This window comes from Perissodus microlepis, chromosome 3, assembly GCF_051167445.1.
Source record: "Perissodus microlepis isolate ML-2025 ecotype Zambia chromosome 3, ASM5116744v1, whole genome shotgun sequence".
Taxonomy (NCBI): Eukaryota; Metazoa; Chordata; class Actinopteri; order Cichliformes; family Cichlidae; genus Perissodus; species Perissodus microlepis.
Window position 1 is genome coordinate 18,134,964 of NC_140463.1, and position 27,603 is coordinate 18,162,566.

General features: G+C 38.4%; 2 protein-coding genes and 1 long non-coding RNA gene across 5 annotated transcripts in view; 2 read left to right on the forward strand and 1 right to left on the reverse strand.

The window, feature by feature from the left end:
- Nucleotides 1-421: 421 nt before the first annotated feature.
- On the reverse strand, nt 422-3,967 carry LOC146390305 (uncharacterized). Its single transcript, XR_014799814.1, has 2 exons — nt 3,724-3,967; nt 422-2,418 (listed from the first exon to the last, which is right to left on the reverse strand). It is a non-coding gene; the product is annotated as an uncharacterized LOC146390305 (long non-coding RNA).
- Nucleotides 3,191-15,004, forward strand: LOC146390306 (NLR family CARD domain-containing protein 3-like). Of its 2 annotated transcripts, none has more exons than XM_084923360.1 (10): nt 3,191-3,344; nt 4,130-4,237; nt 4,816-4,920; nt 5,059-5,145; nt 8,018-8,196; nt 8,560-10,336; nt 10,558-10,731; nt 10,979-11,152; nt 12,099-12,145; nt 12,765-15,004. In XM_084923360.1, the coding sequence occupies exons 2-10, from the start codon at nt 4,149-4,151 to the stop codon at nt 13,295-13,297; spliced, it is 3,165 nt and encodes a 1,054-aa protein (XP_084779486.1). In that variant the 5' UTR covers nt 3,191-3,344; nt 4,130-4,148; the 3' UTR covers nt 13,298-15,004. The 2 variants fall into 2 exon arrangements, with proteins under 2 accessions (XP_084779486.1, XP_084779487.1); XM_084923361.1 differs by lacking the exon at nt 3,191-3,344 and adding an exon at nt 3,371-3,645.
- A 92-nt stretch (nt 15,005-15,096) lies between these two features.
- The window catches only part of LOC146390307 (protein NLRC3-like), a 28,270-nt gene continuing 15,763 nt past the window's right edge, over nt 15,097-27,603 (forward strand). The window contains exons 1-3 of one of the 2 annotated variants that reach the window (XM_084923359.1): nt 15,097-18,266; nt 26,629-26,710; nt 27,373-27,483. In XM_084923359.1, the coding sequence (XP_084779485.1) occupies nt 26,646-26,710; nt 27,373-27,483 (176 nt within the window). In that variant the 5' untranslated portion in view covers nt 15,097-18,266; nt 26,629-26,645. Of the gene's footprint in view, nt 18,267-25,463; nt 26,711-27,372; nt 27,484-27,603 lie in introns of those variants that run through there. The other variant, XM_084923358.1, reaches the window with a different exon arrangement.

Consider the following 27,603-nt stretch of genomic DNA (forward strand, 5'->3'; position numbering starts at 1 on the left):
CCACAGCTTCATTCCCCTACACAGTTTTATTTTTACTTCCTCTTTTCACACTTGGGTTTTTCCTAAATTTAATACTTTTGTTAATATTCTGCACAAAGTTGACTGTAAAACCATGTCCACCCAAAATCAGCCATTCTGCTGTGCGGCAATGATTTAAGGGTGTGCAAGAATGACAGAAAAGAGAAATTAGAAATAAAGAAAAAACATTTGTGTTCAGACATGTTGAAATGAAGTGAAAAGAAAGGAAAGGAAATGAAAACAGGGCAAGTTTAAACAGAAACATAGAAGCATAACAGGGGGGCCCATATCAAGGGTTTTTTCTTTGGTGCTAACCGAGCTCATGTTGGATTCTGTGCAGAGCTCTGCAAAGTCTTATTTCTGTATTTAATGATGTTATTTTCTAAAAAATAAAACGAAAAAATTAATTGTATAATTTTTTTAATTTGCGCTTTTGAAATGAGGAATGTGCTGTTTCATAACAAAAGTTTTCTTCATTGCACTTTCTACAGAAAATCAAGCCACAGTAAACAACAGTACTGAAACTTGGAGAATAAATGAGGCTTACACCGTCAACAAACTTGCCCTGACTTATCTATTACAAACATTTACACAGTAAATACACAAATAAGTGACAAAGAAAATAAGCATTATATGACTGCTAAGAAATGAAAAAAATGAGGAACTCATAGAAAATCTACAAACTGTGCACAGTTATATTTTACACTTCATTTACTTTCATGTAAATTGACTGGTGCTCACAGGCCTTGATTGTAAGTGCCAAAATAATTTAAATCTCTGTGTTTAGCTATTATGACTTGTGGAAATTTCAATTTGAATTCATGTTAAAGTGGCAATCAGTAAGCTACACCACATGTTACTACTACTCTCTGTGAGACTCTGGCCATAAAATAGAGAGGAAGAAGATGTAAAGGACACAGTTTTAGTGCCTGTGGTTAATATTTGACTGTTTAACAGGAAGATAGGAAAGAAACATCTGTTAAAGTGGAAAAAAATACACCACAAAGAGGTTACTGCAGAGACCAGAGAAGTTGAAATCGAGCTAAATGCTTGTTTTGACACACATTATGTTCATTTGACTTTTAAAATGTCATTTTAAAACTTAATGAGCAGTTTCTCATCATCAACAAAAATTATCTGTGCTTACCGCTGTTGAGGTTATTACTCGAGAAATAAATAAACATATTACACAGAACACGTTTCTTAGAAGTAATGCAGTAGTTTACTAAAAATTAATTTGTTACATTATTCATTATGTTACTTTCATGTTACTCTGAAAAATGACCTGAAACAAATTCTCTCATAATTACTTTTTAACAATATAAACCTAAAGGCTTCAGCCCCACATCCATCGCTGGTCCTTACAGAGTACAGAAAACATCCTCCCCAGTGTTTCTGTGTTGACTGAATGCTTAACCTCAACAGCTAATAATAAACTCAGATGTTGGAAGTTTAACAGTGTACGATCTCTGATTGGCTTCCGTGTGTGCAGAGTCTATAGCAGGTATCGAGCAAGTTGGTGACATTAATGAACTGCTAAAGGTTGCTATGGCTTATGGTGCTTAAGAAACGTGTTGGTCCAGTTTTCACTGAAAACAGAAAAAGAGGTCGAAGTTAAAGCAAGAACTGAATTATGAAGAACAGAGGAAAATGTAAAACACACAGTGGTCTGCATCTAGTGAATTTATTCAGAAATGAATGAAAGTTATTTGACAAATTACATTTTTGCAGAAAGCATCTACACTCATTATGCAAAGAACATAGATGCACGTTTGATTTGTCATTAGTTTCAGTTTACTTCAGTGAATTCAGTCATGTTAGCTTACTAATCGAGTTCCCAACCCAGTCCAGCCACAAAAGGCTCCAGTGAACACCTCACTAATGATGAGTCGGCTAAAAGCTTGAAGGGAAAAAAAAAGATGCTTTTGAAAATATAAAATATGCTTACATAACTCCTCCCTTGCCACTTGCACTTGCACAACTGCTAGTTTCTGTTTCTTAATATAAAATTATAAATATAAACATTTTATAGCATCATGTAGGAATACGGCATTAAAAAAAATCATTTTCAGAAGAGAATAAGGCCAAAAACTATTATTTAAACATTTGATGGTCTCAATAACAAATGTAAGCTATGACCAGTGTATGACAACACACTACTCCACTATACACTACTTTAGTGTTTACTGTAAAAAGTTGAAATCAGCTTAGAAGTAAATGATTCTAGAAAATAGCTTCGTTTTCTAGAACATAATAAGAATCTACTAACCTTTTGTTGAGTTAATGTTTTCTTCTTTTTTCCTTTTACCGTTGGTTCCACCAAACGGTTAAAAAAAAAAGAAAGAAGTTTGAAAGAAATCTCTGTTGTTATTGGTCAGTTTTTCCCGCGTTGGATCACTGCTGTAAAAATAATTTACAGTACAGACAAAGTAAAGCAGTCAAGCCTTTGCTTTGTGCAGTAAAATAATTTAAAAGCATTTTAGAGTATCTTATACATACATATTCCTGTAAAAATACTGTTAAATTAAAAAAAAAACGTTTACACTGTACTATGGCCGAGTATTAAGGCCCCAAAAGAAGAAAAAAGAGAATAAAGTCGAAATTTCGAGATTAAAGTTGTTTCAAGACAAACTGCTATGCCCTCCACAACATGCTGTGTCTAGATGAGTTAGTGCAACATCCTATCATGTCTGTGATGCAACAAACATCCTCTTTATTGCCTGAGGTTTTAACCATCCTCATTATGGATAAACTTGCATCTGTCCATTACCAGACTTTTCATTTTGTTCAACTCCACTCTTTCAAGATGCAGCTGTCTGCACCAGTTTTTCGTTTCAGTGTCTTTATCCTGAGAAATATTTTTTTTCTTTGTTACAAAATCTGATATGAAGTAAGTTTTTACTAATTCATCTAAACAAGGTATTTTGTAGACAGATAAGCAGCTGTGGCAGTTTGTCCTGAAACAACAAATAAAATTTCAGCTTCTTTCTAGAAAAGATCAAAAATATATATTTTTAATGTGGCTCTAACACTCCAGTCCGATCAGCAACAGACCTGATAGACAAAAAAAGGTGCATAAAAGAGCATAGAAACGAAAGTGAAACTAAAAAAAAAAAGCAACAACAACAACAACAAAACCCTACACGCTCACACACACGCGCGCGCGCACACACACGCGCACACACACACACACACACACACAGAGGGTATCTCCCGTCTGTGCCATGCTGTAGTGCAGCAGCGAGTTTCATTGTCAGGAGAACCTTGAGAACCTTACGAATACTTGATTGAGTTATAAGAAAGAAGAAAACTCTTATGGCGTGAAAGTAAGTCACCGCCTATCTTCCTGCTTTATGTCGACTTTTGTCGGGCAGAGCGATCCGTGTTTTTTTAATCAGCCGACATTTTGTTTTACTGCAGTAACTGCGCACATAAGAAGGATCATCGCAGCAGCAGATTTCACAGTTTACGGCGACTCAGTATGAACGAACTCAAACTCTGCCATCGATTATTTTTATAATTCACTATTTAGGAGCGATCGAGGGTGCTGCGTGTGTTTATCCATATGTCCACGTTTAACCCTGTAAACACTCCAGTAACGTTATAAAACCGAGTCAAATTCGCATTGTAAGTCTTTTACTTCCATTTTCCATTGACTTGCTTTATAATATGATGGAAATAGATACTCTAACTTGTTTTTAATACCTGCTTCACCTTCACGCTGTCATCGATCATCCGTGTAAACAAAAGACCGTTAAAGAGGCCCTGCACTGTCGCACCAATCTTAAATCTTACCTGACAGTGCAGTGATTACCAAAAATATTAGGTCTGTAAACAAAGAGTAACTTTATTGAATATTAAAAAAGTGCATTTAGTGTCTAGGAGGGTAAATAAAGCTACAGCTGTCACTATAGGTGGCAGTGACAGCTGGCAGCCTGTAGGTGGCAATGACAGCTGCCACCTACAGGCTGCCGGCTGTCACTGCAGCTCATCTCAGTTCAGGTTCAGGAAGAAGGATGTTTAACAGTGGAATTGCCAATAAACTGTATGAAGTCTGTACAGCTGGAATTTTATCATTTACAAACTATTCTCTGTTTTTTTTTCCTGTTAGTTGTGTTTCAGCTGCAGAAATGTCTGAGACAAGAAAGAGAAAACAAGCTGACTCCGCCCCCTCACTCTCCAAACAGCCAATCAGCTCCCGCAGTGGGCTGCTAGTCAGGTATGTCCGATCATAAATAAAGAAACTCTACATTGGAAAACGGTTTTTAATGCAGTGTGGTTACAGTTTATTATCTACACAGAGCTCTCTTTGTTTAATACTTACAGATAGGTGACATATTAAAGGAAAAAAAGTGGCTATGTTATGCTGGCAGGATTTGGACCCCCTTAGAGGGAAGAGTCTATAAATTATTAAGGAGTTGTTCTGAGTGATAGAACATGACATGAGGTCTCACTGAATGATCCGATGAGGATGAAAATGATGTTACTCTGGTCTAACATGTTTGCCTGATCTCAAACAGCTGAGCAGCTGTGGAAAAGTTTGGGGCTTCTTTATCAGGTGAGAGGGAAATCTTTTAGGAGAATGGAGTTCACCCTCACGTAAAGTTCACAAGACACTTGATGCACTTCTTGTAACCAGCGCACCAACATATTGTTGTTTTTCCTTTCATTTGTCACCTGCCTTCAGATTCCTTTTCTGCCATCCTATTAGCATTTAGCTCAGAGGTCCATCATGGATCAAGGTTCACTGTTATTTTTTTAAAGGAAAAAAAAAGATTCATATCCTATTCTGAACAGTTCACAGAAGAATAGAGATGACTCTCCCGGTTCCAGCCGTGTGTCTATGAAGAGTGATGCATCCATGTACCAGCCAGCTAATTTTGGTGACAAGCAACATCAGGGGTAATCCTTATTTTGTACTTTAAAATGTTTTCCATTAATTTGTTAGTTATTCTTCTTTCACTTTTCCTGGAAACAAATACAATAGAAACACAGATGGTTTCTTGTTTGTGGAATAAATACAAATATCTCCGTTTTTAGTGGAACTGAGTCCAGAGCTCCCAGTGTTGTCTCCATGAAGAGTGAAGGATCCATGTACACACCAGTCAACTTTGGAAAGACACAAAGGTAAAGTTTTTTCCCCCCCAAAGGAATAAATGTAGCACATTAAAGATTAAGTGACAGACTGATTTGACTGACCTGCAGTTTCACATGTAGCATGTTGATTTTTCTGTATTTTTGCATGGCAATTTTATTCAGTTCAATTTTCAAATTTGATCCCAATATTTACCCAGTTACCCAAATCATAGCATGCATGGAAACAAAGTGTACACTCCACCCAGACATGTTTTCATATTGAGTTTTCAAACCCATCTGAAAAAGCAAACATTTGATCCTCTTAAAAACAGCACCTATATAGGCTGTGTTCATCTTCTTTAGGAGTCACATAAAGCTCCCAGCATGCTCCTTTTTTACAACAATCCTCTGCGTGTCATTCTTCACTACATCCATGGTCATGAGGTCTTCCTCTTTTCCTCCTGCCTGGCAGCTCTCTGTTAGAGTCCTTTGTCAAGTAAATCCACCATCCTCTCTCTGCACATGTCCAAACAATCTCAGCCTTACCTCTAACTTTGTCTCCAAACCTGAGCTGTCCCTCTGATGTATGCATGTCTGATATTGTCCATTCTGCTCACTCCCAATGAAAATTTTCAACTCGGCCTCCTGTTTCTTTTTCAGTCACCGTCTCTAAACCGTACATTGTAACAGCTCTTACTGCCATCTTGTAAACCTTCCCTTTTACTCTTACTGTTAGCCTTCTATCACAAATTACCCATTGACACTCATCTCCACCCGCTGCACCGTGCCATCACTCTATGCTTCAGATCTCTTGTGCACTGTCTGTTGCTTTGGATGGTTGATCCCAGGTATTAAACTCATCCACCTTCACTATCTCTGCATGTTTACCCTTCCACATGTCTCCCTCTCTTTCTCACCTGTTCTGTCTTGTTTCCACTGACTATCATTCCTCTTCTCTACGGGTATGCTAATTGTAATATATGATTGCACTGATTGCCGATCACGCTTCAGCTGAGTCGTCCTCGGTCAGAAGGAATGGTCCGCCACAGTGATGCAGTTCAAATAGGTTTAATGAAGGAGGTAGCAGATGGCATAAACAGGATGTGATTGAATTACAATATATTTAAATGCAGGTAAAGGGGGTGTGAGTGTGTGTGTGTGTGTGTGTGTGTGTGTGGTCATCTGTAAACAGAAAGAACGAATATGTGTATTAACCACTATGTATAACACTATACTACTTACACTATACTGTGGGTTTTCAGCGTAATGTTATACAATCTAAATTATAACGACATAGCCACTAGATGGCACCCTAAGACCACAAATGAATTTTCTCCCGCATCTTAGTGATAGTAATGGGACTAGCTTCTTACTTAGCAAAAAACACAGATAAAGTTAAACAAACATCATTCTTATCTTACAATACTCACGTGGTAACCACGCACACAGTTTTAACTCACACAGGAATGCAAGTACGTTACACCTCCAACACACCTCTCAGCAGTGCTGAACCGCACTGAACATGTTCCCATCCGAAGTATAATACTGAGGAGTAGACTTTTAGCACTAATAGTCAGAGGATTAGCATAACTCCACCTCTCCTGGTTCTTTCCCACTTGTTCCCTACTCTCACTACAGATCACAAAGTTGTGTATGAGAATCATAGTGATGGTAAATTTGATTCTTTTTACTGAATCGAGTTTGAATGAGTCACTCACCAAATTGAATCGGATTTTTCCGTCATTTGAGTCACTTAGTCAGTTGCCCAGAGAGTGCAAAAAATGTACATTTTCACTCAAACCTAATTTGTTTCTCTTTTCATGGAGGAAAAACGAGGGAAAAAATTCTAAAGGGAACATTTATTTTATTTATTTTTATTTTATTTTATTAGTATTTTCTTCAAATGTGTCAAATATATATTTTCTCATGTAAATATCCACTGAGCTGTGAGCCAGGGGGCGGTAATGCGCCTTAACATTAGTTGCCAACCAAGAAGAAGAAGAAGCTGTGAGCCAGGAGGGAGGGGGTGAGTGAGTCCTGAGTGATTCGCTCATGCTACGATTCAGATTTTGATTCCTTGAAAAAGTTATAATCATTTCACCTTAAGAAGCATAATACAAAACTGGATTAGATTTCAGAGCACTCACAGTCACTTTGGTGGAGTATTGCTTAATGCTTCATTAAATTTAGCCTAACAATAGTGTATCTGATGAAAAAAAGAAATCTTCAAGGGCCCCAAATTTGATGAGACAATGTGCTCTTCAACTGTCGGTGTTGTTAAGTGCAGCTGTTCAGCACGTTTTAGCTGCATGGGATTTTACCAGGAAAACCCTTTGCTTTCATACAGAAACATCACACTAAATCTAGTTTGCTCGTGAACACAAAGGCAGGCTTTTTGGAATAATGTCATAGAACAGATTAATTGCGAAAGAGTTATGTGGCCTCAATAGATATTGGCACACAATAGATAGCTTTTTCAAAGAAAAACCTTGATCTAGTAACAACAATGAGCTTTCATGCAGAATATAGATCAATGTTTTCCAACAGTCACAAATTAAATTATGAATTCTGCATCGTGTGAAAAAATACTTGAAGAACCTGGAGATCTTTTCAACAGGGTCTAGATTAATCCTGCTAAAGGGGCAACATTAGTTTCTGCTGAGGAATATTACGTTTGATGTTTGTGAATTCTAAACTGATGCAGATGCAGACTGAGTGAACGTTGATGGTGCATGAAGGTGATGTTTTAAGGCTGTTTATTTTCCATAGCAATATAGATATAAATCTCCAGACCAACAGGTTTCTGAATACAGGACAATAATTTCTTTGTTTGTAGATCAAATGCTGCCTCAGATACAGTCATATCACTGTGTGTGATGCACAATAATAACGAAATGTTTTCTTCATCTCCCATCTAATCCAGCTGTCCAGTGTGCAAGGAAGTTTTAAGGGATCCAGTCCAGTTCATGTGTGGACATGAGTCCTGCAAACAGTGTGTCAGTTCAGATCAGTCTGATTCACCAGCAGAGGACTCCTGTCCACAGTGTGGAAAGAAATCCAGAATAACATTGAAAAGCTTGAAAGATACTGAAGATGACAATGGTATGTATGAAGAATTTGTATAACTACTATGAGAAAAGTTTTAAACTCTCATTAGATGTAAAATGAGTTTGAGCGGTATTTTGAATGTTTGAATATTTGGGATTTTCTTGTTAATAAAACATCTCTTTTATACACAGTTTTTTAGGTGTGTAGGGTTCTTTGTAATTGGTGAATTTTCTGGATTTAAATTTTTTTTTTCATCTTACCCAAAATTTCAACAATTAAACCAATGAAAACTTTAATTTCAAGATTTGTTCTCTTTGTCATTTTCTGATTTTGCATATTTACCATTTAAAAAAATGAAATCATTTGGTATTAACAATGTAATTTTGGGCTTGTTCATCTTGCATTTCATTGTTACAGATGACATCAAACTGTTTGAGGCAAAGAAGACATGGAAAGAAGCGATGCAAAAAAAATTTTTTTTGGTGTCTGAAGGTAATGGTGACAAGCCGAGTCCTTTGAACAACATCTATACAGAGCTCTACATCACCACTGGGGAGAGTGAAGGGCCTCGTACAGAGCATGAGTTCAGATATGGCACAAGTAAACTGGAAACGTGTTCATCAGTCAGTCTGAGTGACATCTTCAGACCGTTGCCTGATCAAGACAAACCTCACAGAACAGTTGTGACAAAGGGCGTCGCAGGAATTGGCAAATCATTTTCTGTGCAGAAATTGATTCTTGACTGGGCCGAAGAGAAGGCAAACCAGGATGTAGACTTTGTTTTCAGTCTTGCTTTCAGAGAGCTGAATTTGATTACAGGTGAAAAAAGCCTACATGAGCTCCTGACTTTATTTCACCCCACACTGTCTGATCTCAAAGATTCAGTGGATTATACCAAAACCAAGACTGTCCTGATCCTGGACGGTCTGGATGAAAGCAGGTTTCAGCTGGACTTTGAAGGCTTTAAGACTATAACATCTGTCAAGGAAGCAGCACCTGTGAGTAATCTCCTAGCAAACATCATCCAGGGTAACCTTCTTCCTGATGCAAACCTCTGGATTACTTCCCGTCCAGCAGCAGCCAATCAGATCCCTGCTGAGCATGTTGACATGGTGACAGAGATAAGAGGGTTCATTGACTCACAAAAAGCTGAATACTTCAGGAGGAGATTTAGTCATGATCCAGATCTTGCTGACAGGATCATTAAACATATTCAGTCTTCACAGAGTCTCAACAGCATGTGTCAGATCCCGATCTTCTGCTGGATTTCTGCAGTGTTATTCCAGGAAGTCTTTGGAGGAGATGTTGAAACTGCAATTCCTCAAACTCTTACAGAAATGATGGCACACTTTCTTTGTGTCCAAACAAAGCACAGAAGTAGAAAATATGACAAGGACGTTGAGACAAACAAAGAGAAGCTTCTGAAAACACAGAGGAAATTTCTTCTGAAACTCGGCAAGCTTGCATTTGAGCAGCTGCTGAAGAAAAATCTTATCTTCTATGAGGAAGACCTGGAGGCCTGTGGCATTGATGTTAAAGCAGCATCCATCTACTCTGGATTTTGCACCACAGTTCTTCGGGAAGAAAAAATAATTTTCCAGAAAAATGTCTTCTTCTTTGTGCATCTGACTGTGCAGGAGTTCTTTGCAGCTCTCTACATCTATGACTGTTTCATTAACAATGATACTAAAGATCTCAGCATCTTCTTTGATTTTAAGGGCAAGGAGCATACTTTAATTGAACTTCTTAAAATAACAGTAGACAAAGTGCTGGAGAAGAAAAATGGCCACCTGGACTTCTTCCTGAGATTCCTCCTTGGCCTCATGGTTGAACCCAATCACAGAGTCCTTCATGGTCTGCTGACTCCAACAGATCGAAGCCAAGATACTGACAAGAAAATGTTGACTCACATCAAATCTATGCGAAGGAAGAACCTCTCTCCAGACAGCTGCATCAACCTTTTCCAGGCTATGGTCGAGATGAGAGATTACAAAGTCAAAGATGAGATTCAGGAATATCTCGCACTGTCAGATCGCTCAAAAACAGAGTTGACTCCCCTGCACTGCTCTGCACTGGCCTACATGCTGCAGGTATCGAAGAATGATTTGGAAGTCTTGGACTTAAAGAGTTACAACACATCAGATGAGGGCAGACGGAGGCTGATACCAGCAGTGAGGAGCAGCAAAAAGGCCTTGTAAGTTTTTTCACTCTTGTTTGTGAGATAAACTCTTCACCCTTAAATAATTTCAGCGAACTGGACTATTAGCCAGAATGCAAAAGAGGAAGGAGAGGGGACAAGTTCTCTGTATTACAAATGGCAATCACATGGTTGGCCATTAAGTATCTTTAAACATGCCTTTTCCTTACATCTATCTGTTTCTATAAAAATTAATAAACACCCATCACCCTCCATAGACTAGCAGACTGTAAAGTAAGTGAAGAGTGGGTTGATCATCTGGTCGCTGCTCTCAAATACCCCTTCTCACCGCTGAGAGATCTGGACCTGAGCAACAATGACCTGAAAGATTCAGGAGTGGAGCTGCTCTGTAAAGGACTGTCGAGTCAGTGCTGCAGACTGGAAACTCTGAGGTACATTAAATTTTTATGTATCATAATGTAAACATAGACAACCCATCCAACCTCCTACAAAGTGAAACAGATATCACCTGGCAGAAGTTATTTTAGCACAGGTCTTGTTCTTCATAGCATCTGCCCTGTAAATACTCATTCCTGCAGTCATTTATTCTTTCAGCGATGCAACAGATGTAGTCCTGCTGATGGATTTCTAAATCTTCTAAAACCTGCATTTATATGTATCAAATTATTCTTTTCTCAGGTTATCTGGGTGTCTGGTGACAGAAAAAGGCTGTGATTATTTGGTCAAAGCTCTAAAGTTAAACCCCTCACATCTGAAAGAGTTGGACCTGAGTTACAACTATCCAGGAGAATATGGAGAGAAGAAGCTGTCTGAGCTGAGGAATGATCCACAATACCGACTCAGCCAAGTCAAGTAATTTTTTCCTTTATCATCCACTGTTTGGAAAATGGTCCCCAAGCTCAAAGCAAGCACGGAGACACCCCAGGAAGCTGTTTGACAAGTTTTTTAATGGATGAGAGCCAGCTCAAAATGTTCTGTTAGTCTTCATCCCAAAATGCTTTCTATTTCCTGTTAACGATTGAGAATAAGTTTATTTCCCTCTTGTAGCCCTTGAACAAACTAAAAATAGTAATAATAATAATAATAATAATAATAATAATAATAACAGCTAGTTAACAAACAAACAGAACACATCACTATATTATTATTATTATTTGTATATGTACCATTTACAAGTAGATGCACCACAACGAGGAGAAGAAAATCTGATCTTAATCTAAAGTGTTTTAAATTTTAGTTTTTGCTTTTTCACCTCCTAAAGATTAGAGCACAGCCACCTTTTTACTGGAGTTTCATGCTGTGATACTCGTAGAGTGATAAAGAGTAATTTTCTGTTTCCTAACAAGTCAAGTACCCTGGTTGTTACTCAAAAAAGTAACATACTTTTCTTAAACGTAATGGAGTATTTTACTTAATTACCCACTGAAGAAGGTAATTTGTTACACCTCTTATTACATTACTGCCAAACAAATCGCTACACTGTCTTTCTTTTAGTGAGTACAGGCACAAAGTCGACAACACAAAGCAAAGCTTGGACTACAGTAAATTTAATACATCAACCTGTATGGATAGAAATTAAAGCTAAAATGCTGCAATCCTGAATAATCATCACTGCCTCTGTTACCTGGTGAAGATCAGACTCCGGCTGCTGGGCTCAGCATGCACTCAGCTTTATCATCACTCTGTTTTCTTGGCCAGCAAGAGACCAATATTGGATGTTGGGTGGTGAACAGAATAGATGCACATATTACTAATTAATAGTTTCATTTCTATTTCTTAAACTCAATTTCCTCCACAGTTTTGAACATGGTGGAAGTCACCGGATACACCCAGGATTGAAGAAATGTGAGTATCTACAGGAATCTGTTTGTTGAATGTTTCAATGTCTGAATTCTAAAGGCATTAAGATCCTACAGGACTTAATTACGACATGCTCATTTCAGGTTAATGTGGCAGAACTTTTGTTTTAAAGCAGCTTTCTGTGTTTCACCTGAGCTTCCAGCGAGGAGCCTCCCTCAGTCTCTACCACACACCACAAACAATCACCATCAGTTTCAGTGGGTCCTCTTTACATAGTGTTTTCTGTGAGAAAGGATTTAGACTTATTAGATCTAATGGTACATGTAAAAATACTGGATATTGAAGGACAGCAATAAAATATTAAGAATTGTAGAAATACATTGTTTCTTTTTAAGATCAATTCCATGTACATTAACTTCATTGTAATGGATTTTAAACATTCCTGTCATGGTTCTGCCTTTAAGAGGAAAAATAAACATCACTCGTGTATTCAGAAATGTTATTTTGAGAAGAATGTTGACTTTTAACTCAGGAACAACTTTCTTTTGATGGATTTTTTTTTTTAATTACTGCCCAACAGCTATGTACTTCATACTGCCAGTGGTGGACAAACGGTATACTATTAAAGTCTTTACTGACTATATAAGTGTTTTCTTACCTCCAGATGCCTGTGCGCTCACTTTGGACTCCAACACAGCTCACAAGAACCTGCTGCTCTCTGAAGACAAAAGAAAAGTGACCTGGGTAGAGGAGGAGCAGGCTTATCCTGATCATACAGAGAGGTTTGATTGCTGTCAGCAAGTGCTGTGTGAGCAGGGACTAAAAGAGCGCTGCTACCTGGAGATGGAGGTGTCAGAGCCCTTATGTGTTGGGTTAACATACAGAAGCATTGGCAAGAAAGGAGATGTGGATGACTGCAAGCTGGGACAAAACAACAAGTCTTGGTGTCTGATTTGCTCTGATGATGGTTGTTTTGTTCAGCACAACAAAGAGAAGGTCTGTGTATCATCTCAGTGTTTGCGCTGCAGTCGGGTTGGGGTGTATCTGGATTGGGAAGCTGGCACTTTGTCCTTTTACAGAGTTTTTTCTGGTAGCCTCATTCACCTCCACACCTTCAAAACAACCTTCACTGATCCCCTGTACCCTGCTGTTGAACTTCCCACCCATTCCTCTGTATTGTTTTGTCAGCTACCGTAGAAAGAAGTTTCACTGTAGGTTAGAAAATGAACGCCTGCTAAACAACTTCAGGAAGGCTAGACATCAGTTGAAGCCTCAGCACTGTGGAGAAGGCTGTAGCTCAGGTGGTAGCACAGGTTACCTAGTAATTACAAGGATGGCGGTTCAATCTTAGTCTGCTTCAGCCTGCATGCCAACTATCCTGGGATAAGATACTAACTCCGCCCTCTCTGACACTCCGCACCTGTTGGAGTGTGAATGTTAGGTAGAAAGAGCATAGAAATAGTGCTTTTGTGAATGGGTAAATATGACAAGTGCTTTGAGTGCTCCAATAGAGCAGAAAAGTGCTATATAGGAACCAGTTCATTATCTTTATCAAACAGACAAACACAAGGTCAAAAAAAGTTGCCCTCTTGAAGTGATCAGTTGATCCTGCAGAGAGGATAACACAAGAAAACATGTGCTCACTATTCTGTTAGTAACCTTGTTTTATAAACATAACCTTAAGTATGAATATGTATATATGGTTATTTTAGTGACACATACAGTTTTTAAAGTGATGAAAAATGTTTTCAGGTTTTTTAAGAAGTGCATGATTTCTTGACAGATTAAGTTAAATAAATAACAATTTGGTTCATTTGAGGAAAATGAACATCCATAGATAATTTTCATTTCACTTTTTTTTTTTACACCTTCAACTGCTTGATTGCAAAATAGCTACACTTTTAGCCAACACATCTATATGGATACTGTCAATACTGTCATAAAATGTCAAAAATAAGCTCTCCTGACTCTGGAATAGTGCCTAAGTTGTGGGAAAAGGGCGTGGAGCTCCTGTCTTCACTAAGTGGCCTAACAGTTTTTATGCTACATATAAAATATTATATGTAATGTGAGTTATTTATATGACTCATCATAATGAAACATGATTTCTAAAACCACATATTTGTCACACAGGACTGGGAAAATGATGTTAGCATTGAGTTTGACAGTGTGGTAAACGACAGAATAGACTAGTAGCTGAACAGCCAGGAAGCAGGCAGGTGGTTGATAGCAGATCTTCTTTCTTGTACTTACACATAAGCCACATTGTTAATTTGCTAGTTTACCTGCAGTTTACCGCCGCCCAGGTTAAGTCTACACACTGGCTGTTACCTGTTGGTGTAGATCTCATTTTAAACATATTATCTTTTGAATGAATGCGTTTGTATTACATACTTTCTTTAGCAGACCAACATGCTTACAGTATCAGTGCTAAAAAGTGTTTTACATGAAGTGTATACTATATTTATTTACAGCTAATGGGAGTGTTGTTAGTTTGAAATATAACCACCCCGAGGAAAAAAAGTGTTTGTCTCTTGGTTTCCAGCTCACAATATTTTATATCAAAATTATACTCAAAGTTTTGAAACAAGTGTGTTGTAGGAAAAAATGATTCCTTACATTAAAGTTTTGTGATACATTAACGAGGTAAATATGGTCGAGGTCTCACTACTTTAAAAGCATTATGTCAGTGTTGATTTGATAGCTTAAGCTGCTCTCTCGGGATGAAGTAAAAATGGAGCAAGCAGCAAAGTTGCACTAGTACATAAGGAATTAACATTCCTTATGTACTAGTCCTTATGTACTTAAGATAAGCTTTTATCTTAAGTATTAGTCTGGTTCTTTTATGTCGATTTGAATGTAAAGTATACAATAAAGCAGAGAATAAAAGATACCTTAGCAGTGTGTGTGTGTGTGTGTGTGTTTCTTTTTTGATTGGCAGCAAGTTTGTTCCCCTTCCTCTGATGTTAGACTGATGAAAAACTGCTTTTAATATTTTCTATATGTACATTTAGTTTTAAATGTGCTTTTTAAAAAATAGACTGGAATATTAAAGTAATCTGTACCATCAAGTGCTGCTGTTCTGTTAACTTTTGCAATATCTTTTCAGCACCTCAGGTTTCTTCAAGAGGCTGTGACTTACCTGGTTAAATACGGATTTGACTGGCGCACAGTGGTACAGGTTGGTATCACATAAATCAGTGATGTCTGTTTATTTAAAAAAAAACAAAAACAAAGAAACAGCTACAGTCAGGTAGCAGCTGTTTAGCAGATAAAGTAGTACCCAGGAGTAAGGGAGGTACACTCAAAGCAACTGTATTAACTGAGTTTTGATGAAATTTGGAAAATTTAAAGCTCTGAAAACACAGGAATTTATCTAAATATGTTCAAACAATATTTAAGTGTATTTGTTCAAATATACACATCATTACAATGCACTACGTCTTAATCCTAAAATATTTTTGATGTTCTCACCAGAATTCAGTTCATTTCATTTATCATATGAGAAAGATATTCCTTAGCAGTAGTATTGCTTTAAAAAAAAAAAACTCTTAGTTTTTTTTTTTTTAAATAAATGACATCATGTCTCCAGTCAAAAAATAAATATAAAATAAATGGGTACCTTCAGATGCTCACTTATTTCTAATGGTCACTGTATTTGTACAGATTCGACACAGGATGCTCGTAAACTGTAAAATTCTAAACCAGCTGGCACAGCTAGAATTCATACAAATACATACATAATATACACAATCTGGCAGGCGGCAGTGGTGTAGATCGTCTACTGACAGACTATTCACATTGTTCTCAGTGTCAAGTTCTGTCCCTTTTCTACAAGCCTCATTCACTGTGTGATCAAAGAGCAGCATAACTGTGTTTTGCACCCATGCTACTTAAACATAACACCACCAGTTAACTGCCAAACACATCCTGGTTTGTTTCCTGTGGGAATTGTTTTCTATTGAAATTCCCTTCTTTACTTGCTTTTTACTTTCACTTAAACCCACTAGGTTTAGGCACCATAAACTTTATTGTCGTTTTGTATTTTTTGTTAATCAAATATTTTGTTTCACAATTTAAAAAAAAAAAATACTTAGTTTGTTTTAAAGAAAAAAGACCCTACCCTTCACAGATGTCATCCTGTCTCACTGACAAATTACTTTGGAATGACTGAGCTTTGGATTGTGGCTACCCTTATAATAAATCATCACAGCAGCTGCACCATCTGTTCCTAAGCTAAGCACCAGCACTGGCTATTTTAAAAGATTCTGATGTAGCTAATCAGGCATGTTTCTCATTCAGTTGTGATATTGCTTTTTATTTTCTGTGGGATTCTGTGAGATATGACTTTTTTCCCCTTTTATTCAGCTATCAGTAGTTCTAGTATTTGTCGTGTTGATTGAGAAGTACCTATATACTGTAAATTGTCCAAGAATCCAATATGGGATCATATCATACTATATTAGTGTCATCAGGTAGGGACAATGCAAAGCAAACGTAGTCTATGTGTTACCTGATGGGTACAATGTTGCTCCTGCTCCTGCTGCTGATAGTGCTGGAGGGCAGGGCTGTGCTGATCTGAGACTGTAAATCCACAGGAGAAATGGTAGCTGATAAAACAAGTGTTATGAGATAATAATAAAATGCAAAGATTGGCGACAGTGCTTGGAACCATAAGGCAACAAAAGTGAGAAATAAACTCGGCTCTGCCTGTGAATCACTCTTTGCCTCTCTTCCTCCTTCCATCTCCTCATCTCATCTATCACTCTCCACTTGCTGTCCATCTGAGAACAAGGCACAACTTGATATTGCAATAATCCAGTTATTCTCAAACTTTTTACATCATTCCCCACATGGCAGGAATCCTTCTCATTTTCCATCTAAACAAAACTATGACAGAAAGCCTAGCAGCAAATTTATTTAGATAATAAACTCATTCACAATTTCTGTTTTGAACAAACAGCTTTCATTTCAAACAACTATTTGTAACTTTTGTCACTAGACTGATTCATTAGTCTGCATCACTTCTTCAAAAAAGCAACAAGTTAAACAGAATGTGAACACTGCCAAACATGGAAAAATAAAGTTCAGTCTTAGTCTTACAAAAAAGAAATCCAGAAAATTGTGAACAGAGATGAAAAATATATAATTTACTGAGAGTCTACTGTTCACTCTTTGGCTACGTTCACACTGCAGGCGAAAGCACATCAAATCCGACTTTTCTGACCCTATGCGACCCATATCCGATCATGGTATGACAGTGTGAACGGCACAAATCCGATCAAGGTCACTTTCGTATGTGGTGCTGAATCCGATACATATCTGATGTTTTAGAAAGCGACTGCTGTTTGAACGGTCACGTCGCATTAAATCCGTCTTTTACGTCACTGACACAAGACAGACGCCGATTATCAGCGCCGGAGAAGACATCGTGAACGCTTCCTGTCCATCCAGAGAAACTGTTGGGAAGACAACGTTGGAGAAACGTGAACATTTTATTTGTACTGCATAATCTGCAGATTTTGACAGAAATCTGCAACTATACTTTGAAGCACCGCTCCTCTCTAAAACAGCAATTAGGATCATTATTAGGCCATATGTAAATAACAAAATAACTTTATAGTTTAAAGAAAAATTGGGAAACGTAAAGTCCGAAGTCTTTATATTAAGGGCCAACAGTCAAACAATACTGTTTGGTCTGGATCTAAACAGAGCGCGTTGTATGTGACGTCTTCTTTTGCGCATGCGGGCCGCTTTGAGGGTTCACAGACTAGAACGTGTTCGCTGTCACATTTTATTTGTAGTGTGAACAAGCAGACACAAAGCAGACCGTTTCGTTCGTGAACACGTCACTTGCCTGTTTGCAAATAGTGAAGCACGAGGGGATCGTGCTTCACTATAACGTAACGATATAAAGAGAAAAAGACAGCTATAACTCCATTAATGAAACTTTAGGTTCATTTAAGTAGTTGTATTCACGATAATTACTTTTAAACACTTGGAGCCTGTGAGGTCCGAAGTCTGTTGCAGCACGTGGATTTGCTGTGTCCATCATCTGTGGACACAAGGAAACGAAACAGAGACCTGACTTTATATATTGTTTATTTAAACAAGAAGAACAAAGGCAGGAGGGACCGGGACGAGGCTTTTTGTCCTTCAAACAAAAGTAAGTAAGATCCTCCGTGTATCACGTGGGCAGCGAGCTTGTCCGCTGGGTTTGATTAAAATATCTGTTATTTGATTAAAGGAAGAATATTTTGCTCATTTTGCGCGTTTTCCCTCTTTTTAGTGTGCTTCCTTAAAACAGCTACAGTTTAGATTGCATTGTAGTCGTTAGAGGAAGTGACTCGTGTCCTTTGTCTCCATGGTTTTATTTCCCAAAACCGGCTTACCTGAATAATTAATGAATTCAGGTAAGCCACAGTTGTGGCTGGTTTCTAAGGTGATGTCTGCACAGTGACCAGTTTCTATGACTAACCAGGTTTACACCGACTCAGTTAATAGATTATATATACATCATTGCTTTATGTTTATAAGAAAAGAGATCCTGAGACCTGATTTCAAAATAGAAGCGATCCTCAGGTGAGTGTGCTTCAGCATTAATGCTGTCAGCCAGTATCAGCTCATTCAGATTCTCATAGCAGTTAATATATTTGTCCAAACTTTGGAACCTATGTTTTAATGTATTACAATACATTATATTGCACATCTTTTCTGTGCAAATACAGATGTGGTAGCACAGTGAGACGACCGTTATAACGTGTATGCCCGGATGCGGGTGTGTTTTAGTCGGTTTAAGATAATGTTAGTACTTATAGTAGGGGAGAGCGGGGTAAGTTGTCACACTGTTCATAACTCCAACACTAGAGGCTCTATCTCAAAAATGAAATAGCCACTTTGTGTGACTTCTTCTTCTATAGTCAACCTCCTGTTCACATGTGGTCAAGACTGCTCTAATCTGAGGTGTGCACATCTTTTTTTTATTTTTTTGACCTAAAAGGAAAAATAAATCACTTTAAATTTTCTTCAGTACAACTTTGTTAGGTATAGATGTTACAAATTATTATTTTACACAAAATAGAGGAGACATTAACGTGTCTTTTGATACTTCAGCTGATGTGCTATGTTGAGCTAACCCTGACATTTAGCCAAAATTAGCATAAATGTCAGTTTGGGGCAAGTTGTCTCATTAACTTTGGGGCAAGTCGTCACATGTGACAACTTGCCCCAGTACAAATAAATGCTCCAAAAAATTGTGATATTGTAATTCATTTGTATTTGTAATAAGGTTTTTGAAGAAAAGGAAGGAGAGGCAGGAATTAAGGAAGGAAGGAAGAAAGTAAGATGGTTCGAAATTATCAACGAAAGACAGAGCGTGGCAGAACACCACCTGACATTATGTTAAAGGCAGTCAGGCAGGTAAAGATGCAGAACAAATCAATCAGAAGTACAGCAAAGGATTTTGACATAAATTACCGTACTCTAACTCGGTATTGTCAAAAGATTACCAGAGAAGAAATTGAAAGTCAGACAGCCATGCCAACAACAATGGTTGGTTATACAACGCCAAGGAAGATTTTTTCCCCTGATTTGGAAAAGCAGCTTGTTGAGTATATTACTAGGTCAGCTGACATTTATTTTGGTCTGTCACCAAGTGAGGTCAGAAAGCTTGCCTACCAGTTTGCTGTGGCACACGAACTGAAGTTTGTGCCTTTGTGGGCAGAAAAAGAAAAGGCCAGCAAAGAGTGGTTTACAGGCTTTTTAAAGCGGCATACAACATTGTCACTGAGAAAGCCAGAAGCAACTAGCCTTGCCAGGGCAAGTAGCTTCAACAGAGAGAATGTCAATGCTTTCTTTGACAACTTAGAGAAAGTGTTATGCAAATATGAGTTTGGACCAGGAGACATTTGGAATGTTGATGAAACTGGGGTCACCACTGTACATAAACCAGACAAAGTGTTGGCCAGACGTGGATTCAAACAAGTAGGGTCATTGACCTCTGCTGAAAGGGGAACCCTTGTCACACTGGCCTGTGCTGTCTCAGCCATAGGGAATAGTTTACCTCCATACTTTATTTTCCCGCGTGTCCACTTCCGTGACCATTTCCTGATCAACGGGCCACTCGGCAGCAAAGGAGGGGCAAATTCCTCTGGATGGATGAAAGACACACACTTTGTTGACTTCCTGCAACATTTCAATGAACATACAAAGTGTTCAAAGGAGAAGCCCTGTTTACTCCTTTTGCACAACCACGAGTCTCATCTGTCCATTGATGGACTCAATTATGCCAAAGAAAATGGCATAATCATGCTGTCATTCCCACCCCACTGCTCACATCGGCTCCAACCATTAGACAGGTCTGTCTACGGGCCACTAAAGAGGCACATCAACAGCACGTGTGATGCCTGGATGAGGAACAACCCTGGGAAGACAATGTCTATTTATGACATTCCTGGGATTGTGGCAATTGCATATCCTCTGGCTGCAACCCCATTGAACATTCAGGCTGGTTTTAGGGTGGCTGGGATTCAACCTTACAACAGAAATGTATTTCTGGAAGCCGAGTTTGCACCATCCTACGTCACAGATCGCCCTATTCCGGACCCTGCCCTGCCAGGCCCCAGCACCAACTCTGCACTGCCAGGCCCCAGCACTACCTCTGCACTGCCAGGCCCCAGCACCAACTCTGACCTGCCAGGCCCCAGCACTACCTCTGCACTGCCAGGCCCCAGCACCAACTCTGCACTGCTAGGCCCCAGCACCAACTCTGAACTGCCAAGCTCCAGCACCATCTCTATCACGAGCTCACCCTTACCCAGCACTTCAATTACTGACAGCGGACTACCAACTCCAGAGGACATCCGGCCATATCCAAAAGATGGCCGCCGAAAACCATCCAGCAAAGGAAGAAAACGACGCAAATCAGCAATTCTAACCGACACGCCAGTGAAGCAGCAACTAGAAAAAGAAAAGAATAAGGCTGAATCTAGCAAAAAGCTGTTTCAAAAGAGAGGGACGCGAGGGGGGAAAACATCTGGACCTATGAAGAACAACGCAGCTAAAAGAAGAAAAATAATTCAAGAGTCATCATCAGATGATGAAGAGTGCTTCTGCCTTGTCTGTGTGGAGCCATTTTCAAACAGTCGTCCAAAAGAGACCTGGGTAAAATGCGTAAAATGCAACAAATGGGCCCATGATGCTTGCACCTCAGGCCAGGCAATTTATGTGTGCCAGAATTGTGACTCTGAAGTTGAGTCTGATTAATCAGAAATAGGGCATCTGTTTTGTTCAGAGGATAAACATGTTAAGTAAAGCAAGTTATTTGCAGCATTCCATTCAGTTATGATGGATTTATGTGCAAGCCAGAGAACATTTGAGTTTAAAGTTCAAACTAAAGTTTTCTTTCTACTTAATGTTTTGATTAAAATGTGTATTGGATTGAAATAATTGTTTTTTTCCAAATTCTCTTGGCATAATTGTTCAAATTTCCAGTTTTGGTTTGAATTTAACAATTAAAATCAATAATCACAATTAAGTATTTGTGTTCTTATTTTAAGATAATCTAGTGTGACAACTTACCTGCCGATGGGGCAAATTGTCACAAGTGCACATTCTCCATTCAACAGTCTACAACTCCGTAATGAGATAAGATATGAAAATGTAATGAATACATCATATGTGCCCGAGACTTCCTTCTTTCATTTGGTGAAACATTTATTACGTTGTGATGTATGGTGCTCAGTAAAAGTTAGTCAGTGTGAAAAGTGTGACAACTTACCCCGCTCTCCCCTAAACTGTAGCTTTCGTTCTGTGATTTGCATTGACAAGACAATTTTCATTCATATTTCCTCTGCAAAGCTACAGTAATGTGTTTTCCTAGTTTTTGCTGTTGCTAAGCTTATTTTGTGAGAGGGGTTCATTATTTGTTCAGATGGTTTTTTTTATAACTTAAAAACGTATATTTTGACCCAGCCTTTTGAGTTTTAGTTTATTTGGATGTTATGTTTAAGTTCTTTAGGGTAGCTAAGTTCGTTTGTTTATTAGTTTCTCTTGGAGTTTTCTACCCCTGTATTTAAGTTTCCCTCTCCCTGTTGTCTTGCTGCGTGTCTTATGTTGTCAAGTTTATATTGTCTTGTCTGCTCTCATGTTTCCTGTTTTATTTTGAAGGTCTATGTCCTATGTCAGCTTTGCTTCCTTTGGCTGTGTCCCAATTAAGAGACCGCACGCTTGAAGTACGCGCACTACGCATACTACGTACGGTGCGGAAGTGAGAGGCTTGTGAAATGGGACGGTCAAGCCTTCGTCGCGCTGTTCAGGTTGCCTAGCAACCATGATACTAACCACGAGAAACATTACATACAGCTTTGTGTGACAGAAATGAAGGAGAAATTTTTTTTTTTTGTTAGTTCATTTTTGTCATGACATCACTTTGATTAGTTGAGTATCTGAGGCTGAGACCACGGGACTGTAAAACATGATTGTTGGGCTTCATTTCTGTGCTGAACAGTCATTTAAGATTAGTTAGTAAATAACAATTAGCTAATGTTGTTCATGAGACTAAAATCATCTCACTGTTGTAATGTAAATATAATATGGCCAATATTATATGTATTGTCAGATTATTATGATATATATTACAGGATATATTACAGCAGTGAGCTTGAACTCTGGGTCAAAGATTCAAGTTGCAGTTATTTATATTTCCTATCACCTTAAATCTTCACTCAAAGACAACTACCTTTGACAGTGCATATATAGATGTATTATATATGAGACAAATGTTGTTCCTTCAGTATGTTGGCATTACTAAATTTGGCTCATTGCTTACATATATTTATAAAAAGAAAATGTACGAGCTGTGATAACTGTTTCTGATAAAATGAAGAGTAGACTGATATATTAAATATTCCTTTATTGGGTGAGAAAATCAGACCATGTCATAACTGCTTTAAGTCATACAGAATAGATATCAGAGCCTTAAACAGGCTGACTTCTGCTAAATGGGTCAAACTGGGCAGAAAGTATACAAACACATAACATCCTTATAGAATATGATGTAACACTATAGATCAACTTACCTCAGGATATATAAAGCATATAAACAATTACAGCAATATGATGCAACAAACACAGCAGTGCTACTAATCCAAAATACTCAAAGCTTCATAGAACTGAAACAAACATTTATTTTTAGGTCCATTCTGCTGCTGATACATACTTTAGGTTTCTGAACATTAAACTTGTTGCTGCCTTTCATAGTGTGTAACTTGAAGGCCCTGAGTACTTTCTCCCACACTGAAAACACTGGAATGAGAACATTATTTGAACATTACCTAATAAGACTGATTCAGGACAGACAATTAGTTATTCTAAACTTTCCTAGCAGTCCTTCACAAACAGGGAACAGTCTGTCTATTCTCTCCATCTGTCAGCTGCTGCTGGCTCTTCCTCCTCCTCTTCCTCACACACTGCTGAGTTTGTCCTGGTGGATCATCAGGGGTGCAAAGCCTCACAGATGATGTGCAGCAGTGGGTCCCTCAGTCTGTCCTCACTCTGGACACTTGCAGTTGTCACACGTGGAAATCAAATGTGTGATAAGCTGCAGGATTCAAACACAAGTGTAACTTATAAATACATGTTCATACTTTTATTCCACAATCAGAGAGAAAGAAACAGAGAGAGAGTGCAGGACAGACAGACAGGTGACAGTCTCAGGTGTATACACTGCTACAAAACAGCACAAAAGAAGGAGGATTTAGTTTGTGTTATTACGAGTGCTAAACAAGAAGAGTTCCCAGATGGTACAGTGGACACATGTGTGACTCCTGTGATTAAAGCATCTTTCTTTCAGCTTAACGAGTGAACCGTCAGCTCGTTCAAACACACGTTAAAGTCCGTTTGGCTCGACACCACCGAACAGAGGCAGCAATATAACATAGCTAACATTAACAGTGCAGTGAATCCTGCTTGTGGCGTGATATTCAGGACTGCAAACCGAGCAGCATCACTGACTTTCAGCTTGTTGTGTTTGTGGATATATGACTGACTTTAATTATCCACAAAATCATCACATTCTCTGTAAGATTAACGTCAACTATATATATATTTTGAAGTAGACGCTTTGAAACCAAGTTAACGCTGAAAGTACAAACATTACTAATGTCACACAACTTTGCCGACATGTGGCCAACAGTAATGTTTTAATGTTCTTCATTATTAAACATTCGCACTTAAATAAGTGACATAATATTCAGTACTTACTTTTGACAGTTCACTCTTCAGCCGCTCCCTTCTGCCGTATTTTGCGGCAAAATTATCCACACCCACCGCTGCGCTATGAATTGTGGGATATATGGGACCACGAAGCGTGCACCGGACCACGCTTGATATTTGGGGAAATCGATGGCGCATTTGGAGTATGCATTTGAAGTACACTTCGAATTGGGACAGCCGTCGTCGCGTGGCGGTGACGTAATCGCACTCAAAATGCGTACTTCAAGCGTGCAGACCCTGAATTGGGACACAGCCTTTGTGTCGTTATGTCAGACTTGTATCCGCTGTTTCCCCATGTGTTTCCACTTCCCCTAATCACCCTTGTGTGTATTTAGACTGTGTGTTCATTCTTTGTCAGGTCATCTATTGCTCATGTCATGTTTTCCACGCCATGTTTCCAAGTTTCATGTCTAGGTTTTTCTTCTTGTTTGTTTAGTTCTCCCAGTTTAGGTTAATGTCAGTTTTACTTCAGTTTGCCTTGCCCTTTGTTTGTACCTTATTTTACCAGCCTCATTAAACGGCTTGGTTTTTGTTAGCATTCAATTTTTTTCTCTCTTCCTTGGAGTCTGCATTTTGGGTCCTTTTTGTCAATCCACAAAGTCTGCTACTGCCAGACTGAGACAGAAGCTGGCGATCAGGATAAACCGTCACATGAAGCTGGTTAACAAGTTCAAACATTAATTTGGGTTTCCCCTACGCCAGGGGTGGGAAACTCCAGGCCTCCAGGGCCGGTGTCTTGCAGGTTTAGATATCACCCTCTTCATTACCAGGTTTCTGGAGAACTTCAAGACATATTGAAGAGATAATTTAACAATTTGAATAAGATGTGTTGGATCAAGGTCACATCTAAAACCTACAGGACACCAGCCCTTGAGGCCTGGAATTCCCCATGCGCCCCTACACGTTCACAAGAACAGGGTGGTCTTGGCAGCATCTAGCCCAGGGGTGTCGAACTCCAGGCCTGGAGGGCCGGTGTCCTGCAGGTTTTAGATAATACCCTGGGTCAACACACCTGAATCAAATAATTAGTTCGTTACCAGGCTTCTGGAGAACTTCAAGACATGTTGAGGAGGTCATTCAGCCATTTAAATCAGCTGTGTTGGATCAAGGACACATCTAAAACCTGCAGGACACCGGCCCTCGAGGCATGGAGTTCGACACCTGTGATCTAGCCAATGTAAAAGAGCCGTTTCATGGGTCATATGACTCTTCCACCGCGCAAAGTGATCCCTATGAGTGCAACATTTTATTAGAGACATTACATGATGATGATAAAATTCTGATCAGAACTTTCTAAATACCTTAAAAACCAACACTGTTGGTGCAGAAAATCATTAATATGATGATTTAATGCACATGATGGGAAAATAAACATTTTAATTAAAATTGTATGACCAAGCTTGCTCTCAGTGCTGCTGTTTATGTCTAAGGTGATAGGTGCCCATCAGAGCTCTGGAAATATAAACTGGATCCTTTTAAACTTTAAAGCTTACAATTCCAAAGCCTAAAAAAACAAAACAAAAAACATCAGTTTGACATAGATTAGATTCAGATTAGATACTTATAACAAAATCTGTACTTCATTTAGTGGCTTTAAGGACGGCTAAACAAAACATATAAAACATATTGCCACAGCAGAGAATCTATATCACACTTAATACATGCTGTAAAATAGAGAATCAGCGAAAACATTGTTGACAATTTTTGAAGACCCGGTATTTTGATATAACTTGCTCCAGACAGTTTAAGCTTTTATTCTCTCAGCTTCAGACTTGGTGCAGTTTAAGGGTTTAAAAGTAAAGACTGAAGTCATGGGAGGATCCTGTAACCTATGTATAGAGGCCTATACAACAAAGCTGGATTTTGACTTATGCAGGTATCTTCAGGAATAACCTTGGATTTCTGTACTGTGAAGGTGATTCACTTCTTACTTTTTACTATTTTCTGGAGAACTGATTGTTCAGTAGGTGGTGATTTAGTACCTGTTAGTCTCTAATCTGAAACTTGACCTGCTTTGGATGATACACAGCAAGTGAGCTGGGTCGCAGGGTTAACCCAGGGTTCATCCTGAAGTCCTGGATAAGCTAAACTCCTGCTTCATACTACAGCCACTGGTTATGTTGAACCCCTTATTTCAATACAAACATGATAGTTTCTCAGTGAACTTGGACTTAAAATGTCTCATAATGACTCAAAACCCAATGAGGAAGGATTGTGTTATTAAATTAGTATTTCAAGGATGCATTTTTCTGCAGCAGGTGCATGTTCAGATATGTCTGGGGAGAAGAAGAGGAAGCTTTCAACAACAGCTTCTGAACCTTGTGAGCCATCAGCCAGGTATTATTCAACTATTCATAAATCATCACATGTAGCCATGTTTCCAAAGCAGAGGGAATGAGTGTAAAATGTAAATAAATGCAAAATCAAATGATTTGCAAGACATTCTTCAGAAGTAAAGTTGGGGTTCGGGACTTCAAAGATTGTGCCGGGGAATTTAAAGAATAATGTTTTCCAACACTTAGTGTCATCAGTCTCTTAGAGAAAGACGATGTATTACAGCAGTAAACACACCCCTGTTTCAGCTTCAATTCAATTTAAAAAGTAGCCTACTTTGTTTGATAAATAAATACATTTTCCTAGTTTCAATGTTTGATGTGTCGTCTTTGTGCTATTTCCAATTAAATAATTTGTATCTCACTGGATTCTGTTTATATTTACATTTTATATGTTGTGTTATCAATTTAATAAACAGGGTTGTAAAATGTTTAAATACATTTAATGGAAATCCTGATGTTTTACTTGTTTAGGGTGTCGTTTACTGTATGTGTGTGTTTTGCTAACGGCATATTTGATTTGTGAAAAAAGTTTTTTTAGTGCAGTTGAGTGGTCTCAGGATTTCCCCTGCAGTTTTTGCATTAAATGTTTACAGTTTTTGTGTAGGTGACTTCTCTCTACATCAATGAAGTGTTAAATAAAACTTAAATAAACTTTCGTCTTAGTTCACAGAAAAGTGTTGCCGAGTCCACGGGTCCCAGATGTGTCTCCATTAAGAGTGATCGATCCAGGATTGAACCTCTCGTCTTTAGAGATGAGGAATCAAAATGGAAACAGTAAACATTGTTCTTACTAATATAAAATATCTTACTGATCTCTTTCTGTTACAATAAACCACAGTGTATAGATAAAAAAGTGCATTTCCACTAAAAGTTTCAATAGTTGAGCAAAGCGTT